At 43.3% G+C, this 18479-nt stretch overlaps 1 protein-coding gene across 4 annotated transcripts in view; it reads left to right on the top strand.

Moving 5' to 3' along the window:
• The window catches only part of LOC106567565 (rho guanine nucleotide exchange factor 12), a 143780-nt gene that overhangs the window by 113185 nt on the left and 12116 nt on the right, over window positions 1–18479 (top strand). For all 4 annotated transcript variants that reach the window (XM_014137028.3, XM_014137024.3, XM_014137029.3 and 1 more), the window contains 11 exons: window positions 1854–2075; window positions 3339–3492; window positions 4725–4760; window positions 5751–5908; window positions 7581–7727; window positions 7931–8016; window positions 8392–8517; window positions 9354–9468; window positions 15484–15584; window positions 16146–16223; window positions 17598–17673. In XM_014137028.3, the coding sequence (XP_013992503.3) occupies window positions 1854–2075; window positions 3339–3492; window positions 4725–4760; window positions 5751–5908; window positions 7581–7727; window positions 7931–8016; window positions 8392–8517; window positions 9354–9468; window positions 15484–15584; window positions 16146–16223; window positions 17598–17673 (1299 nt within the window). The remainder of the gene's footprint in view (window positions 1–1853; window positions 2076–3338; window positions 3493–4724; window positions 4761–5750; window positions 5909–7580; window positions 7728–7930; window positions 8017–8391; window positions 8518–9353; window positions 9469–15483; window positions 15585–16145; window positions 16224–17597; window positions 17674–18479) is intronic.

Genomic DNA, 18479 nt, shown 5'->3' with positions numbered 1-18479 from the left:
TCTGACATCCGAGGCGTAGCCCTCCACCACGAACTGACGGGACGGGTCCGGATGGATTAAGATGGGAGCTGTAGTGAATTGATGCTTGAGGTCCAAAAACACCTGATCAGCTGCTGGAGACCACGTGAACAGAACCTTGGGAGAGTTGAGTTCTGAGAGGGGGGAAGCCAGGGTGCTGTAACCCCGGACGAAGCGGCGGTAGCAATTAGCAAACCCAAGGAAACATTGCAGCTGCACTCTGGATGTGGGTTGAGGCCAATCCACCACCGCTCTCACCTTGTCAGAATTATTTGAATATTTCCTGCAGTGATGACGTATCCTAGCAAGGAGATGTTGGGGCGATGGAATTCACAATTCTCTGCTTTCACAAAAAGCTGGTTCTCCAGGAGGCGCTGGAGGACGTGCTCTTGAGCTGAATGGGGGAAAACGATGTCGTCGTGGTAGACAAATACGAACCGGTTCAACATGTCACGGAGCACATTGTTGACCAGGGCCTGGAACACTGTGGGAGCGTTGGTCAGTCCGAATGGCATCACAAGGTACTCGTAGTGCCCGCTAGCAGTGTTAAAGGCTGTCTTCCATTCGTCTCCTTCCCGAGAAGATGGTCACCCCCTGGAGAGGCTCGAAAGCCGAGGAGATGAGTGGTAGTGGGTAACATTTTGTTGTGCCTCTGGATCCATGAAAACCCCCAAACCACGGGTACATGAGGAGATTGAATGAGCAGGAACTGCGTAGACTCACTGTGATTACCTGACACTTGCAGGTTGATAGGAATCGTATTGTGGGTGACTCTGCCAACAAGAGCGCCCATCCAGCGCTCTGGCATCCATGGGAATGGAGAGGGGTTGTGTGAAGATTCCCAGCTCCGACACCAGGTTAGCATCCATAAAGCTCTCGTCGGCCCCAGAGTCAATGAGCACCCAGAGAAATTTGGACTGGTCACCCCACAGCTTGATGGCATGGAGAGGGGTACAAGGCTCACCAGGGAACTCCAGTGAAATCGGATTCTCCCGGTAGGTCGAGGGCAGACAGAGGTTTGTAATCCAAGTCAGAGTCAGGCAGGTACAGGACGGCAGGTAGGCTCAGGACAGGCAGAAAGGTCAGAACCGGGAAGACTAGAAACAAAACTTGAGAACAGGAAAACGGGAAACACGCTGGTATGACCTGACAAGACAAACTGGCAACAGACAAACAGAAAACGCAGGTTTAAATACATAGGATAATGGGGAAAAATGGGAGACACCTGGTGGGGGGTGGAGACAAGCACAAGACAGGTGAAACAGGTCAGGTTGTGACAATACAGAATCTTTCCAGATCCTTGATATCCTTCGTCTGCTCTTATGGACTGTCCGCTTCAATTCAAACCACAGGTTTTCAATGGGGTTCAGTGGAAGCAAAATGGCTCCATAACATCAAAGATCCACCACTATATTGTACTGTAGGTATGAGGTACTTTTAAGATGTTTTTCAACACCAAACCCATAATTGGTGTTTGTGGCCAAAGAGCTCTATTTTCATGTCCTCTCACCATAGCGCCCCCCGGAGTTTGATAAATGACCTCAACTCTATGGTCAGATGACATGAAAATAGAGCTCTTTGGCCACAAACACCAGTGATGGGTTTGGTGTTGAAAAACAGAAGCATATGCAGAAAGTACCTCATACCTACGGTAAAATATGGTGGTGGATCTTTGAAGGTATGGCGCTATATGTCTTCCACTGGTCCTGGGGCCATTGTTAAGGTCAATGGCATCATGAACTTTATTACCATGGATTGCCCATGGCTATGTGAGCTACAGTACTGATTGTAGTTTATGTTAATGCGGGCGTGTCTGTTTGCTTGTGTGTGTGTAGTCGGCAAGGCCATAGAGATGAACAAGCAGCGGGGCCCCCAGAAACAGCTCTCGCAGCCCATCTTAAGCATCCCAGATCACCCAGAATCCTCGGCCCGCGGCAACCAATCAAGGGATCCAGGCTCGGATGTGGCCATCCACCCCTCGGCCTTCATCGCTTCACCCCCACACAGTGCCCCAGCCAGCCAGGGCTCCGACCCCATGGGACGCGATTCTGACTCGGGTAAGGACCCCTTGTCTCTTCCCCATGCCTTTCCTCCTTACTCTCTCTTCCTATTTGCCTTTTCCTCTCCAATTTCCCAAATAATGATAGAAGGTAAAGGATTGTGTTATAGCGCTGTAGTGCTTTTCCAAGTGCTCAAATTGCTATCTATTTGACGGTCGGACTCGCCTCGTCCAATATCATCACTCTCTCTCTCTCTCTCTCTCTCTCTCTCTCTCTCTCTCGTCTCTCCCCCTCTCTCCCCCTCTCTCCCCCTCTCTCTCCCCCCCTCTCTCTCCCCCTCTCTCTCCCCCTCTCTCTCCCCCTCTCTCCCCCTCTCTCTCCCCCTCTCTCTCTCTCCCTCTCTCTCTCTCCCTCCATCCATGTCTTGCCTCCATGTCTTGCCTCCATGTCTTGCTTCCATCTGGCTTCCTCTCTATATTTCCATGCACCACCCCACCCTCTCTCTCCCACGCTGTTTGTTTGCCTTTGTTCTGTGGTCCACTTCCCTCCTCTCCGACAAGTTTGCTCCCTGGCCTTTTTGTTGTCAGGACTTCATTACACTGGTTTAGCCTGTCTTACAGTGGCCCAGCCTTCTGGAAAATAATTGCCTTCTTTGGTTTCTTCTTGTTTATTCCTAATTGGGGGGCGGCCTTCTTGTCCGCATGTCGTCTTTGTCTGCATATGATCTGTCGAAACAACCCCTCTATTTTAGTTTTGAACGTCTTGCTATATGTCGTGCGGATATTCTTTCTTGCACTGCTTTTTGACTAAAGGGGATCTCGATTTTTGAGCATGTTCCATCACACGATAAGACAATGAACACAGCGTAAATGTGGACTAACGTGCTTCTCTTCAATGGAGATCTTGTTTGACCTTCCGAATGAAGAAACTTCTGTGAGTCTTCACCATATTACTTAGGACCGTATTGCCTCCTGTTGGACTTATGTGGACTTAAGTGGAGCAGAATATAACTTTATTAATTCACATGGAGAGGAACATTCACCCTGGTAGAATTGAATAGAACTTTAGTAATCCACTTGGGGAGGGACATTGCCCCTTTACCTTTGGATTATTGTTCTAATGTGGGGACCTCCCTCTGGGGTGGTATCAAGTGTCTGAGTAGGACTGTTGATTTTGGATCAGTCTTGCCTTTTAGATCACAACGGAAATAAGATTACAGGGCCAGTTGGGACCAGATTGTAGATCAGCACTCTTACTCAGACATAATTTTTACATACAGCCCCTGACCTCTGCTCTCCTCCTTTGTTCTCTCCTCTCCAGGTCTCACTCCCTCCTCCGCCCTGCCCAGGTTGAGCTCTGACTGGCTCCACTCGAGCGACACCCAGGACAGGATGACCCACCCAACCAGCACCCACTTTGACTTCAGCCCCTGCACCCTGGACCAATTGCAGGAGGAGGAGCGTGAGAGTGACGGGTAAGGGCGGGCACAAGGTCATGGTGTCAGGGGTTGGATTCAAACTCATGCTAACTCCTAGACCACACAGGCCACAGGGTCTATACACTTGTGATAGTGTCTCTCTTACTATAACACACTTCAGTGTAAAACACACAGCTAGGTATTGATTAGACTTTGGGAAATATACAACTTAAATATGGAGGTGAATTCAGGCTAATTGGGCCATTGAAGTCAATTGACTCCATGAGCCTATTTCACGTGACCTTTCTTTAGCACTTTTTTTTACTAAACTATTAGGTAAGCGAGAACATGAATCAATGTATTTTACAACCAATGCAACAAAAACAAGTTTACATTGTATGATGATAATTTCTTTGCTTGCATTGGCTTTTGCCCCCCCCCCCCTCAAAAATCATATTGTTTACATAGTGAGGTTACAGTGAGATAGGCTTTTTGACTTGGTGACAGCACCTTTCCATATGATGTGCTAGTTACTTAGCCTACATGACCATTGAGAAGTATACCGCGTAGAAATACAGAGGGCAGATCTGCTGTAATCAAATGTGATGGTTTCGTCAATACATAGTGAATGCCTAATCTGTTTAAGGGTTGAGAAACGAATCTATACCATCCTTTCATCTCGAACAGTTTATCTAATCGGAGTCAGGACTGTCTTCTGGGTCAACACAAATCTACGCTAAGTCTACAAACCAAATGGCACCCCATTCCCTATATAGTCAAAGTAGTTCACTAAATAGGGAATAGGGTGCCATTTGGGAACACACAATAAATCTCATGCTGGGTGAATTGCATGATCACTGAAATATTGGTCCGAGGAGGGAGCAAGCTTTCCCAGAAAAAGCCTTCCAAGGCAGAACGTTTTGCTGATGTGTTGGTCCACTGCCAAGCTCATTTGTTATCATCCGACATGACCGGTCGACAGCAAAGTCTGCTGTCTCACAGTCTCATTCGGCCATTGTGCTGGGATACACAGCCCATACCCAGCCATCATACTCAGAGCCATATCTGTTCTACTACAGCACTCAGTGACATACTGAAGACTGGAGCCATTGAAATCACTTTCTTTGTCTCTCTGATCATTCATTACCTCATTGAAACTCATTGAAATAAAATGTCCTCTTATGGTGTATTGCTTGGAGACGGGGAGTTCTCCAACCTATGCCTTAGGACCTCCGCGATTTGGGCTCAGTAGAAGTGTGTTGACGGGGACTGTGATCTTCTCTCTCCAGAGTTCAAGAGGGAGGCACACCCAAACCAGCCCGGAGGTGAGTCATTTTTTTACTTTTATTTGTGTTGTCTATTTTATGTGATGTTGTTTACAGACCTGGGTTCAAATAGTATTTGAAATCGTTCAAATACTTTGAGCAGTTGCTCTAGTTAGACTGTTCCATTGGTCAATTTAGCCAGGAAAGCTCAATGAAGTACGGATAAAGAATTTGAAATTATTTCAAATAGTATTTGAATCCAGGTGTGTTTTTATTTTATTTATAAAAATGTTTTGTCTCTGTAGTCCTATGAAGGTTTGGCATGAATGAGAACTGATTTTCCTCAGTTGTTCTGTGGCATCAGCTGTTCAAAGGGTTTGCGTTTCCCACACAATTTAATGAACTGAATCAGTGGTGCTTGATTAATCATCATTAACTTGATTACATTTTATTTATTTATTTTATTTAACCCTTATTTAACGAGGCAAGTCAGTTAAGAACAAATTCTTATTTACAAGGCGGGCTACCCCGGCCAAACCCTCCCCTAACTCCTAACGCTGGGCCAATTGTGAGCCACCTTATGGAACTCCCGATCACGGCCGGTTGTGATACAGCCCGGGATCGAACCAGAGTCTATAGTGACGCCTCTAGCACTGAGATGCAGTGCTTTAGACTGCTGCGCCACTCGGGAGCCTCTTAACTCTTGCAAAATCTTTGAATAGAATTGATTGAGTTACTAGTCCACCTTTTCCTATTATTAAAGGCCTGCACTTAGTAACTTGGTAACTTTCCCAATTAATCACACATTGATCTCAATCGGAGACTTGCGCTTTAATGTTGTTTAAGTGGCCCCAGGGCCGTGTTCATTAGGTAAATAAAGGTAAATGAAACCAACCAGAAGAAGACTGACTGAAACAGGGAGAGACTACGTGAACACTTGTCCAATAAGAAATGCTTGTTTTCATTTTCCGTTGCAAAAATGTTGCCACTGCATGCCCTAATGAACACAATCCAGGTGTCATCATCAGCGACTTGTTGTTCTCATGTCAGGATGCAGGGTTTAGGCTGTGCAGGTGTGCCGAATGAGGACGACCTGGGGAATGAGATCGAGTGCAAGCAGGACTCTCCCAACTGGCAGACGCTAGTCAGCCGAGAGGTCCTGGCGGGCCTGACGCCACAGGAGATCAAGAGACAGGAAGTCATCAACGGTGAGACCGGTGACCATTTTTCTTCCACAAAATGTACAGCTGCCTGGGGATCAATCATACAGATCGGGTAGTTTCATGCTATCAGTCTGCTAAAGATAGATTTGTTGAATATTGCAGGTAGTTTCATGTTAGCTGTTAAGAGACATGGTTATTGAGATGGCAAGTATGATGTGCTGTATTAGAATTTGTCCTTTATATTTTCATACATAGTTTTATGTCCTAGCCGCCCCAGCCTGACCTAATTAGTTATTTGAGATTGTGTCCATGACCAAGGCTACTGTGTCCATTCAAGTGGTGAACTTTTTCACTATGAGTATCAGTGATTGTGGATCCGCTAGCTAAACAACAAGCCACTAAAGTTTGTGTGATGTTTTCATAGAAAAGTGTCCAAATTCGACAACATATGTTGTGTAGATAGATCCTGATATACCAGGAAATTTGCAGGCCTCATTCCCAAAAGCAAATCTTGTTTCCACCTCATTGTCTTCAGTCAGATGTGGTCACGTTAGATTGATGCCATCTGTCAGGAAGAAGATGGCTTCCACCTAGTTTATGACCATAGAGATATGTATTTAAGTGACAATGCCAGAGAAGCCGGTGTCTGGAGGATATATTGGCACGGATATTGCAAACCGTGCCAATATATCCTCCAAACACCGGCTTCGAGGGCATTATTACTGTTATACAATGGGTTACCAACATATTCAAATAATGATTGATGACCTAATGACATATTTTCATTAACTTTATTTTGATTAATTTATTCATACTATTTCATCCTTCCTCAAGATATAGTCCCAAAACAAATCTAGGGTTGCTACCCAAGCCGGCTGGTCGTTTGTTCTATTGGTTCTGTATCTATGGACGCGACCTAGTCGTTCGTTCTAAATGTTCCATTGCCATACTGGCTGGCAACATTCTTATACCTTGCTGGCTAGCTAGCCAACTACGGCTAACTTACAGTCACATCAAACAGTGCAGACAGAATAACAACAGTAGCTGCATTTGTTTAAGATGTTTTCTAGTGACATTTATTTGGATACATCGATAGCAATAAGCTAATGAGGCACGATTTCGCCTGGCATAGAAAATGTGCTCTCTCGTTAGAACACTGTTGTTCAGAGGAGTTAGCCTCTGCACAACACAATAACGTCAAACTGAAGCTGGAAAGACTCCAAACTAGCTGCACTTCGTTTCGTTTGACCTTTTTTCAATTTACATTTCTTTGTATATATCCATAAAAATGATGCCAGCTGATTCATGATTTCGAATGGCTGAGAAACGCTGCCTGCCTCTCTCTCTCTCGTCCTGACTTTCAACCCCTACACGTTCATTGAAACAATGTTGTAAATGTCGGTGAGACAGACAGCAAGGTTCATACAAATTTCCGCTGTTGAAAACTAAATGTTAGTCTAAAAGAAATGTGAGATAATGTCTAGATGCTCTTTATAGTGGAGATCAAGTTTATAACTTCCCTGCCTGAGCTGATGAGACAGTGGATTGCGCAGTCAGATGGAGCAGAGGAAATAGGCATTTTAACGTCATGGATTTAGGATTAGGATTAGACACACCCTAGTGGCTGATGTCATAGACCTGCATAGCTTTAGAATGTGCTGACAGCAGTCTTGTTCTGTTTAATTCTTTGGGTCTGACTTTGTGCGTGTCTCCACAGAGCTGTTCTACACAGAGCGAGCCCACCTGAGGATGTTGAAGGTGCTGGATAACGTGTTCTACCAGAAACTAACCCGAGACAGCATCCTGCCTCCTGGAGACATTAAACACATCTTCACTAACCTAGAGGAGATTGTCCAGCTACATGGTACGCTGTGTGTATGTCAGTGTTGGTTAAACTCCTCTCTCAGGGCTAATCCTAACTTCCACTTCCATTTTCACTTCCTAAATCATTGATATGGACCTATTCCCAAACAGATGTATTATTTTCCCTGACTTTTTATGTTGTGCATATCCAATCCTTGCTATCGCATTTCATGTAATTGCTTTTCTCTTTTTCTTCCTCCTTAGTGTCGATAACAGAACAGGTGACAGTCATTCGGAAGAAGAACGAGACGTCAGTGATAGACCTGATAGGAGACGATCTACTAGCTTGGGTAAGAAAAGACTCAACTTGCATCCTAAATAGCACCCTATTCCCTTTTATAGTGCATTACTTTTGACCAGAGCCCTATGGGCCATTTGGGACAAACTTTCCGTCACTGCAGGAGAGGAGAGGGGGGAGTATTACTGTACATCCAAAAGCCATAACATTGTTGTGCGTGTCATTTTCTGTGTACGTGTGTGTGTTTGTCTGTCCATGCCCGTGCGTGTATTTGTCTTTGTGTCCCTCCGTGCATACGGGTGTGTCCATGTCCCTCCGTGCGTACGGGTGTGTCCATGTCCCTCCGTGCGTACGGGTGTGTCCATGTCCCTCCGTGCGTATGTGTTTTTGCACATGTTACCATGTCCCTCTGTGTGTGCATGTGTAGTTCAGTGATGGCGAGGAGGAGAAGATCAAGCGGGCGGTGGGCACCTTCTGCAGTAACCAGCCCTTCGCCCTGGAACTCATCAAGACCCGGCAGAAGAAGGACCAGCGCTTCACCTCCTTTATGCAGGTACGACACAATATACTTAACTATACTATATTATACTATACTTGTCATGGGTTGCATGTTGCGTCACAATTTTGTTGTGAAGGTTCTCTTGAGGATTGGACGTTCTACTCAATGCATTCATAATTGCTGCCAATTTAGATTTTGTCTGAAGCGCATTATAGTGGCTTGGACACACAATTACATTTCTATAGGAAGCTAAACATTTATAGAAAAAAACAGACTTTTGTCGTCATTGTGATGTCGTCAGATTGACTTTAGATGTAGTACAACGTTAGCTAGATAGGTAAGATTGAGGGGAAAGCACCGGATTTTAGCTAGCTAACTTTTCTATTGCGAATGACAATATTGTTTTAAATGAAATTTGACGACATCCTAATATTATTTTTGGTTTCCTACTAACTATTCACCTACTTTAGCAATGTCATCGTATTTCCAAGCCACTATAGTGTAATTTAGACTAAACAATCATTATCCCCCATGGATGAGCCGTCTTAAGAATGTTCATAACAATGACATGAGGTGCAACCCATGAATACCAAACTATACTATGCTTTTCTAAACTATATTATACTATGTTATGATGTACTATACAATACTTTATTATACTATACTAATGTAGTGCAATATACAGTATTACACTATACTGCACTACACTATACTTTGCAATTCAATATAGAACAGTACAATGTTATTCACTCTCTCAAGCGTGATTTAGAGGGCATCATCGTAACCATACAAGCTCAGTTATAGATGGGGAGGTTCAAGACATGGATGAACTGAGGTGATCTGGAGTGAGTGACTGTAGTATTGACTCGGGTGTGTCTCTCGTCCCGAAGGAGGCTGAGAGCAACCGTCTGTGTCGCAGACTGCAGCTGAAGGATATCATTCCAGTGGAGATGCAGAGGCTGACCAAGTATCCGCTACTGCTGGAGAGCATAGCAAAGTACACAGGTACAGTACACAGACACCACTATAAAACACAATTTTTGTCCACACAACTAATAAAGGTTGAGACTTGGGCCTGAAAAGAATTTGGAATAAGTTGTATCGCTCTTCTTCTGAGTTCACCTGTTGGAAGATAAGTATTGCATTTCTTTATGGTTGATTGAAGAGGAGTGTATTTCCAAGCCCTATGATCTTCTAATATTTAATAACATTACTGAACTAAAGGAAAGCCTTTTTCAATGGCAGTACTGCAGATTTAGCTACTCAAACTTTTACAACCAGAGATGGTAAAATCTGAAGAAGAAATGATTCTGAAGATTAGGCTATAAATGAAGCCGGCATCATCATCCCATCCCTTCACATTCTTGGTCTTGTAGTGCACTTATTTGGCCCACTCCATAAGACTGTATTGCACTTATTTGCAGGCCCAGCTCCAGGATGACATGCCTGAGGGGGGATTTTAAATCCATGGAAGGGCACAACTAGTATTGCTTTAGCGCCTTAATAACACAAGGTGGATTAGTCCTACTACTGTTCAAATGTACAAAATGTATCTGAAATGTAGCCGTTCACATCAACAACCGTCGCTTCATATAATAACAAAAGAAAGATACAGTATGCACCCCAATACAACATGTGTACCCAAAATGCAACCATAGCTGCATTAGGCTTACACATAATTTGCGCCTACCAACACGCACAGATCATCTCGAAAGGGTGAGCACCACTAGCTTATCAAATATTCTTACAGGCTTCATCGCTTAAACTTCAATAATTAGAACTATAGGCTTTGTTTCTGTCGAATTTGACACACTACGCAATGACCGTAACCAAGCCGCCACTTCTCCAGGTGCGCAATATTTTCTGTGTGGGAGAGTTTCAGTAAGGAAAACTAAATCAAACTAAGTGCATATTCTAAAGTAATAGCTGATGTGAAATTTCCTACATGGCAGTAGCTAATTTGCAGTGGTGTAAAGTACTTAAGTTAAAATATTTGAAGTACTACTTAAGTAGTTTCTTGGGGTATCTGACTTTACTATTTATATTTTTGAAAACGTTTTACTTTTACTTCACTACATTCCTAAAGATTTTTTAAAACTTTTTATTCCATACATTTTTCCTGACACCCGAAAGTACTTAACTGGATATAGGAAAATGGTAAATTTCACACACTTATCAAGAGAACATCCTTGGTCATCCCTACTGCCTCTGATCTGGCGGACTCACAAAACACAAATGCTTTGTTTGCAAATTATGTCTGAGCGTTGGAGTGTGCCCCTGGCTATCTGTAAATTAACAAAAACAAATAATGTATAGTTTTACTTTTAAAACTTAAGTATGATTTTGCGATTGCATTTACTTTTGGTACTTAAGTATATTTAAAAGCAAATACTTTTAGACTTTTACTCAAGTTGTCATGGTTCCTCCTGTCACCAGAGGGCGGCAGAGACCGTCCTAGAGACATTAATGACACAGGTGTGTTCACTAATTATGATTTCCCTGTTAAGAGAGGTGTGTTTTCTGTTTCCCTTTGCCATGTGCGTTTGTCTCCTGAGTGAGTTTTTCGAGCCCTAGGCTGCGGTCCAAACACTTAAAAGACACCCTATCCCCTCAGCCCTCAAATTATGTGGACACTTCTGATGACTTATCATGACGTCTGACGAGTATACACTTGCAGGGCAAGGGGTGAGGGGGGGAGGGAAGAATGAATGATTTTTAAATGGACCACCCTTGGCTGGAAATTCGTCACTCGTTCATCCCGTGATTGTTGTGTTTTCAGCCACAGGTAGCTTGTGGGTGCTTTATATGCACTACAGTCAATTATGAGTGCATGTCTACTTATATTAAATATAGAACTATTAATATACGTCTACTGTATGATAGCTCGCAAATTAATTAGCTAACTAACGTTAGCCTGCCTAGCTGGAATTTCTGAAGTTTGTTTTTAGGCTATATGTTTTATTTCTACAATTTCCAAAAGATAACCAATCAAAAACATATTTACTTTTTACAAGACGTATTTGTGCCGTCATGTGCATTAGTAGCACAATTTCGAACTTATTTGCATTCGTTTTTACTTACACTTGTATGCTGAACTCTCCATTGATGTTGTTTTTACGTTTTCGCAGACTTTTTGTAGAATCATCGCAAATTGAATTATGGGGAGTTTCAGGCCGCGGAGTGAACATAATTGTACACTCACAAAGCCAACTGAAAAACGGGGTCTGAGGGGCTTATGTTGCAAACTTCCCTTGCTTGGCTAATCATTTGGACTGCCCTCCAAGATGGCGATGGGGATTCCCCCAAGGGCATAAGGCAAGGGTAAGTGGACAAATACTAGGACAGCAGCCCTAGTATTTGTTGTTTTCCCAGTGTTACTGTGATCCTTCTGTTGCCGTTTCTCAGTAAAGTATTTACGTTTATCCTAAACCACTGATTCCTTGTCTGGTCTCTTCTCTGCTCCTGGGTCCAACCTCATCACGTCACACAAGTAGTATTTTACTGGGTGACTCACTTTTACTTGAGTCATTTTCTATTAAGGTATTCTTACTTTTACTCAAGTATGACAATGGTACTTTTTCAACCACTGCTAATTTCAATTTGCTGCGAATAAGAGTAAATGCCTATTCTGAGAGCAACACACACTATAGCAAGAGAGCAGGGATTGGGCGAAAAAGTAGGCTTTGTGTCGTTTTCATAGTATTGACATCACTATTACAGTAGCCTATCACACAATGACTGTGTAATGCAAATTAATGATGAGGGAAAGTTTGCCTACTTGTTTTAGTAGGCTACACATGGTATTGGTCCTACATACTGTACAAAATGTAAAAAAAATATATAGACCTATCTGAAATGCAGCCATATACAGTGGATTCGGAAAGTATTCAGACCCCTTCGCTTTTTACACGTTTTGTTACGTTACAGCCTTATTCTAAAATATGTTTTTTAAAACTTCCTCAGTCTATACACAATACCGCATAATGACAAAGCAAAAACAGTTTTTTATTTATAAAAATTGTAAATCAGATACCTTATTTACATAAGTATTCAGACCCTTTGCTATGAGACTCGGTGCATCCTGTTTCCCTTGATCATCCTTGATGTTTCTATAACTTGATTGGAGTCCACCTGTAGTAAATTCAAATGATTGGGCATGATTTGGAAAGGCACACACCTGCCTATATAAGTTCTCACATTTGACAGTGCATGTCAGAGCAAAAAACAAGCCATGAGGTCGAAGCAGTTGTCCGTAGAGCTCTGAGACAGGATTGTGTCGAGGCACAGATCTGGCGAAGAGTACGAAAAAATTACTGCAGCATTTATGGTCTACAAGAACACTCTGGCCTCCATCTTTCTTAAATGGAAGAAGTTTGGAACCACCAAGACTCTTCCTAGAGCAGGCCACCCGGCCAAACTGAGCAATCGGGGGAGAATGGTCTTGGTCAGGGAGGTGACCAAGAATCCGATGGTCACTCTGACAGAGCTCCAAAGTTCCACTGTGGAGATGGGAAAACCTTCCAGAAGGACAACCATCTCTGCAGCTCCCCACCAATCAGGCCTTTATGGTAGGGTGACCAGACAGAAGCCACTCCTCATTTAAAAGGCACATGACAGCCACTTGGAGTTTGCCAAAAGGCACCTAAAGGACTCGTAGACCATGAGAAACGAGATTCTCTGGTCTGATGAAACCAAGATTGAACTATTTGGCCTGAATGCCAAGCGTCACATCTGGAAGAAACCTGGCACCATCCCTACAGTGAAGCATGGTGGTTGCAGCATCATGCTGTGGATATGTTTTTCAGCGGCAGGAACTGAGAGACTAGTCAGGATTGAGGGAAAGATGAACGGAGCAAGGTACAGAGAGATCCTTGATGAAAACCTACTCCAGAGCACTCAGGACCTCAGACTGGGGCAAAGGTTCGCCTTCCAACAGGACGACCCTAAGCACACAGCCAAGACAACGCAGGAGTGGCTTTGGGACAAGTCTGTGAATGTCCTTGAGTGGCTCAGCCCGAGCCTGGACTTAAACCAGATCGAACATCTCTGGAGAGACCTGAAAATGGCTGTGCAATGACTCTCACCTTTCAACCTGACAGAGCTTGAGAGGATCTGCAAAGAAGAATGGGAGAAACTTCCCAAATACAGGTGTGTCAAGCTTCTAGCACCATACCCAAGAACTCAAAGTACTGAGTAAAGGGTCTGAATACTTAAGTAAATGTGATATTGAATTTTTTTTAATAAAAAAAAAAGGTTCTAACATTTCTAAAAATCTGTTTTTGCTTTATCGTTATAGGGTATTGTGTGTAGATTGCTGAGAAAAAACAACAACAATTTCATCAATTTTAGAGTTAAGGCTGTAACGTAACAATGTGGAAAAAGTCAAGTGGTCTAAATACTTTCCGAATGCACCGTACACAACAACCGTCATTTTGTACACAAGAAAACACGCACTGTTGAAGAAAAGCCCACGAAGACTGGTAGCCCAAGATGCGCTCATTAAAACAGCACACGCCATAACCATTGAAAGAAGGCTACCACCAGTCAGTGCGATGAAAGGATAACGTTGGATGCTCTGCCAATTTCATCGTCACCACAGAGCACAACCGAAACACTACATTGGTCATTGTCCCTATACCCATCAAATAACAAAAGCTGTATATCTATCAATAGCAATTAGACCCACAAACGCAAGCAATGACATTAAGAATCACAGATAAATCTAAAAGATGCATTGAAGTTTAAAACTATGTTACATTAAAAAAAAAATCTGCCAAACAACCAGGGGAACATGAGGGAAAATCAATTCATTCATAATTCTGGCACGGAGGCCCATAAAGGTTGTAGCTTACCATTTACACGAGTTGCAGCCTCCTCCATGTTGTGTTGAGTCTCATGAAGTTTCTGATTCCATTTTCCTTCCTGGCGAAATGTACTTGTCAGGCCCTCTATCAAATGGCAGCTAGACAAGCTGGGCTTTTCTTTGATGTAACATTCTGTGTTCACTGAATACGTTCTTCAGAGTGGAGAAGGAATTTTCGCACATTGCTCTAGATGTCCCAAATGCTTATCCAAATCCATGTTCCGGTGACAACAGCACAGTCGAATTGCTGACAAAAGCCCGCCGTAACCTTGAAGAGCACTGAGTGGGGCTGTGGTTACAATTTCACTTTGCAAGAATCAATAAACTGCTTCCACTGGTTCAGTGGTTCATTGGTTAGATCCAGCAGGTCGTCAGGTGCTAGTGGCTGGAGTAACGGAGGTGCAGGTGCTTGTTGTGATGTCACCCTGATCCTGCTGTTGCGAGGCCCTGGCTCTTCTCAATCTTGTTGGTCAGCAGGCAGCGTGGGGGATGAGCGGTATTACATTTGCTGCTAGGCCCCTCAACCTCGGTGGTTGGCCCAGCAGGCTGCTCGGTGAGCTCGGCATCGCACTCGACATGAATGTCCTACGTTTTTTTGCTCTTGGCAGTGCCCAGCCATTTTCGGATATCCATGCTGATTAGCCAGCTTTAATTATTCAGCTTGCCGCTACCAAAACTTAAAGCTAGTAGCTACTAGCTAGCCTATTATTAGCTGTAGCTGTCTGGAAAAGTGAACACATTTTATCCCTTTCTGTGACAAAAAACACCTGTCAATTTGACCCCACCTTATGACAATCAGAATGCATTTTTGGATTTAAACTACTAAATATTACATCCCCACTCCCTCCCCCTTTCTCAGGTCATGAGCGCACACTGGGCATAGCCTATGTCCTGGTCTGCACTACTGGCAGGTCCGACAACGTACATTGGCAAAACCAGGCATTGTAATTCATATACCATTTGTTATGTTTATGGGGAAACAACTGGGTGGGGGGTCCATACCTGGCTCTGCCACCCCATAGAGCCGACTCTGCTTATTTGGGCCACTCCTTAAGATAGCAGTGCACTTATTTGATACACACCAGAATATTGTAGTGCACTTTTCTTGTCCAATCCATAAGACTGATATCAGTTTGTGTGTTTTTTTTCCTGACAAGAGGATGCAGCGGAGAGGGACAAGGTGAAGAGGGCCGGGGAGTGCTGCAGGAAGATCCTCAACTATGTCAACCAGACAGTGAAAGAGGCAGAGAACAAACAGGTAACTGACTATGGAGAGGAGAACCTCTGGGACTAGACACGTGCCCACAGCTGAGCTACACCAACAGTTGTCATGGTGCAGTCATGTTGATGGTGTATATTAAATGAATCGGTTGAAAACTGTTTGCGAAGCCAGTTCAGATGGGAAACTCAAGTGTTTGCATAAAGGGATTCAAACAACATGTCCTTCCTTAATATGGCAGTCTATTTAAATTGACCAGTTGTGCACACATATCCTAGCTATGCGATTGGTTTGTCTTTTCTGCTTAATATTGCTGCTGCTGTAACTATTGCTGCCACCTGCTATGCGTTGTCTGTTTTCTGCTAGTCCACCACCACCCCAGCCTGAAATTGTATTAAAATGTTAATAATTGATGTATTGCTCTGGCAATAAATGGTTAAACGAATACATGAGTTTCCTGTGTAAACAGTATTCATGTAAAATATAGTAAACAGTGCAACTCTTATGCCTGCCACCTTTCTACCACAATATATCAGCTAAGGGACTGAATAGGTCCTGTCTAGCCAGTGCTGATAAGTCTGTGTGCTCTTCTCCCTACAGAGGTTAGAGGACTACCAAAGACGCCTGGACCTGTCCTCACTCAAACAGAGTGAGAACCCAATGATCTCAGAGTTCAAGGTGAGACTCGACTCCTCTATTCCTCCACTTGTCTCACCATTTATTTACATGCATGTACCTTTATTTGACCAGGGAAGTTGATTAATGACATATGCTCATTGGCAACAACCCCAGTTGGCATAAAGCTTTAGAAAGGTGCCTGTTCTGATGTGTGCGCTGGCGTGGTGTCTGCGTGTACGCCCTTGTCAGTGTCGCCAGCAGCATACCACCCTGCATCCCACTGCTGGCTTGCTTCCGAAGCTAAGCAGGGTTGGTCTTTGTCAGTCCCTGGATGGGATACCAGATGTTGCTGGAAGTGGTGTTGGAGGGCCAGTAGGAGGCACTCTTTCCTCTGGTCAAAAAAAAAAAATCCCAATAGAGCCCATAGTGGAGGCCATAAAACCTAGCATTCAAACAGGGAAATGGTTCCAATTGTTTTTCCCATAGGGGATATTAGAATCACTTAAAATAAGGGCTGTGTTTCGTGTAGGCTCACCCTGGCATGACGTTTTGATAACCATGTAATTCTCTCTCGGACAAGTTGACTTTTATCAATATATTCCTCTTTATTTACTCTCAGATTTGAAAATGCTAATTAGCATCAAAGTAGACATCATGCAAGACTACAAATCCCTGCAAGCTCCTGCACATCATCTCTAGCTGACACCTTTGCTAACAGGTATTGTGCCAATTTAAAACTTCCACAAGATAGTTCACAGAATTGTCAAATTAAATACATTTAGCCAATTTATTCATTACTAAATTTAGCTAACATTAGATAGTTAATCCAAAGATTCTTACATTTGCCTCGATTGTCAGTCTCGTCCAGATCATCATGGCATTTGTAGTTCTTTATGATAGCCACATTGGCAGCCAATTAGCATTCCATTTTTGGGGGGGTAAATACAGGCGAATATATTCATAAAAGTCACCTAGTCCTATTTGCACGGTTATCAAAACGTCACGCCAGGGTAAGCCTACACGGAAGATTATTATTTTAAGTGTTTCTAAAAATCTTTATGGGAAAATTGAATGATGGAAAAAACGATTAGAACCATTTCCCTGTTTGACCACTAGGTTTTATGGATATTATCACTCATACTGTGGTACTCTATGCCCCAGGGCAGTGATTGGGGACATTGCCCTGTGTAAGGTGCGGTCTTTCAGATGGGATGGTAAACAGGTGTTCTGACTTTCTGTGGTCACTATAAAGATTGCATGGCACTTATAGTAAGAGTAGGAGTGTAAACCTTGGTGTCCTGGCTAAATTCCCAATCTGGCCCTCATACCATCATAGCCACCATTCCCCAGGTTGTTGCTGTAAATGAGAATGTGTTCTCAGTCAACTTATCTGATAAATTAATAAAATAAAAATAAGTGTGTGTGTGTCTGTAGAGCCTGGACCTGACCAAGAGGAAGATGGTGCACGAGGGACCTCTCTCCTGGAAGGTCAACAAAGACAAGACAATCGGTAGGTGCCCACAATTTAACATAATGTGTTTTAACGGTGTAGAAATGTTGATAATGTAGAGTCTATTTATTTTTTTCTCCTTTAGGACAATGTCTAATATCATTTTCAGCTTAGCCCTTTGGTACACTTGAGTTGTCATCGTCTAATGCTGAAAAACTAAGTAGGCTACAACATACAGTAGAAAACAAAAGGGTACACATGCTAGTTTTAGCCTACATAAGCACTAGCTTGTCCTCTCTAGTGTAAGTGCTTTACTGTGTGTTGTAAACCATCTGCTCTCTATACCAAACGCCAGGACTGAGAGATACTCTCTACCGCACCTGCTGTCTAACTCTGAATGCTCGGCTATGAACAGCCAACTGATATTTACTCCTGAGGTGCTGACCCTTTACAACCACTGTGATTACTATTATTTGAACCTGTTGGTCATCTATGAACGTTTGAACATCATGGCCATGTACTGTTATTATCTCAACCCGGCACAGCCAAAAGAGGACTGGCCACCCATCAGAGCCTGATTCCTCTCTAGGTTTCTTCCTAGGTTCCTGCTTTTCTAGGGTGTTTTTCCTAGCCACCGTGCCTCTACATCTGCATTGCTTGCTGGTGGGGGTTTTAGGCTGGGTTTCTGTATAGCACTTTGTGACATCGGCTGATGTAAAAAAAGGCTTTATAAATACATTTTATTGATACAAAATGTTCCCATACATTACTACCAATTAATCAACAAAAAGTAGCATGAGTACCCTTCTGACATCACCAGGTGGTAAATTAGTTAAGAGACCAATAAGAAAGAGTTCCAAACCTCA

Source organism: Salmo salar, chromosome 13, assembly GCF_965601325.2.
Source record: "Salmo salar chromosome 13, fSalSal1, whole genome shotgun sequence".
NCBI classification, from domain to species: domain Eukaryota; kingdom Metazoa; phylum Chordata; class Actinopteri; order Salmoniformes; family Salmonidae; genus Salmo; species Salmo salar.
This window is presented reverse-complemented; position numbering and strand designations above follow the sequence as displayed.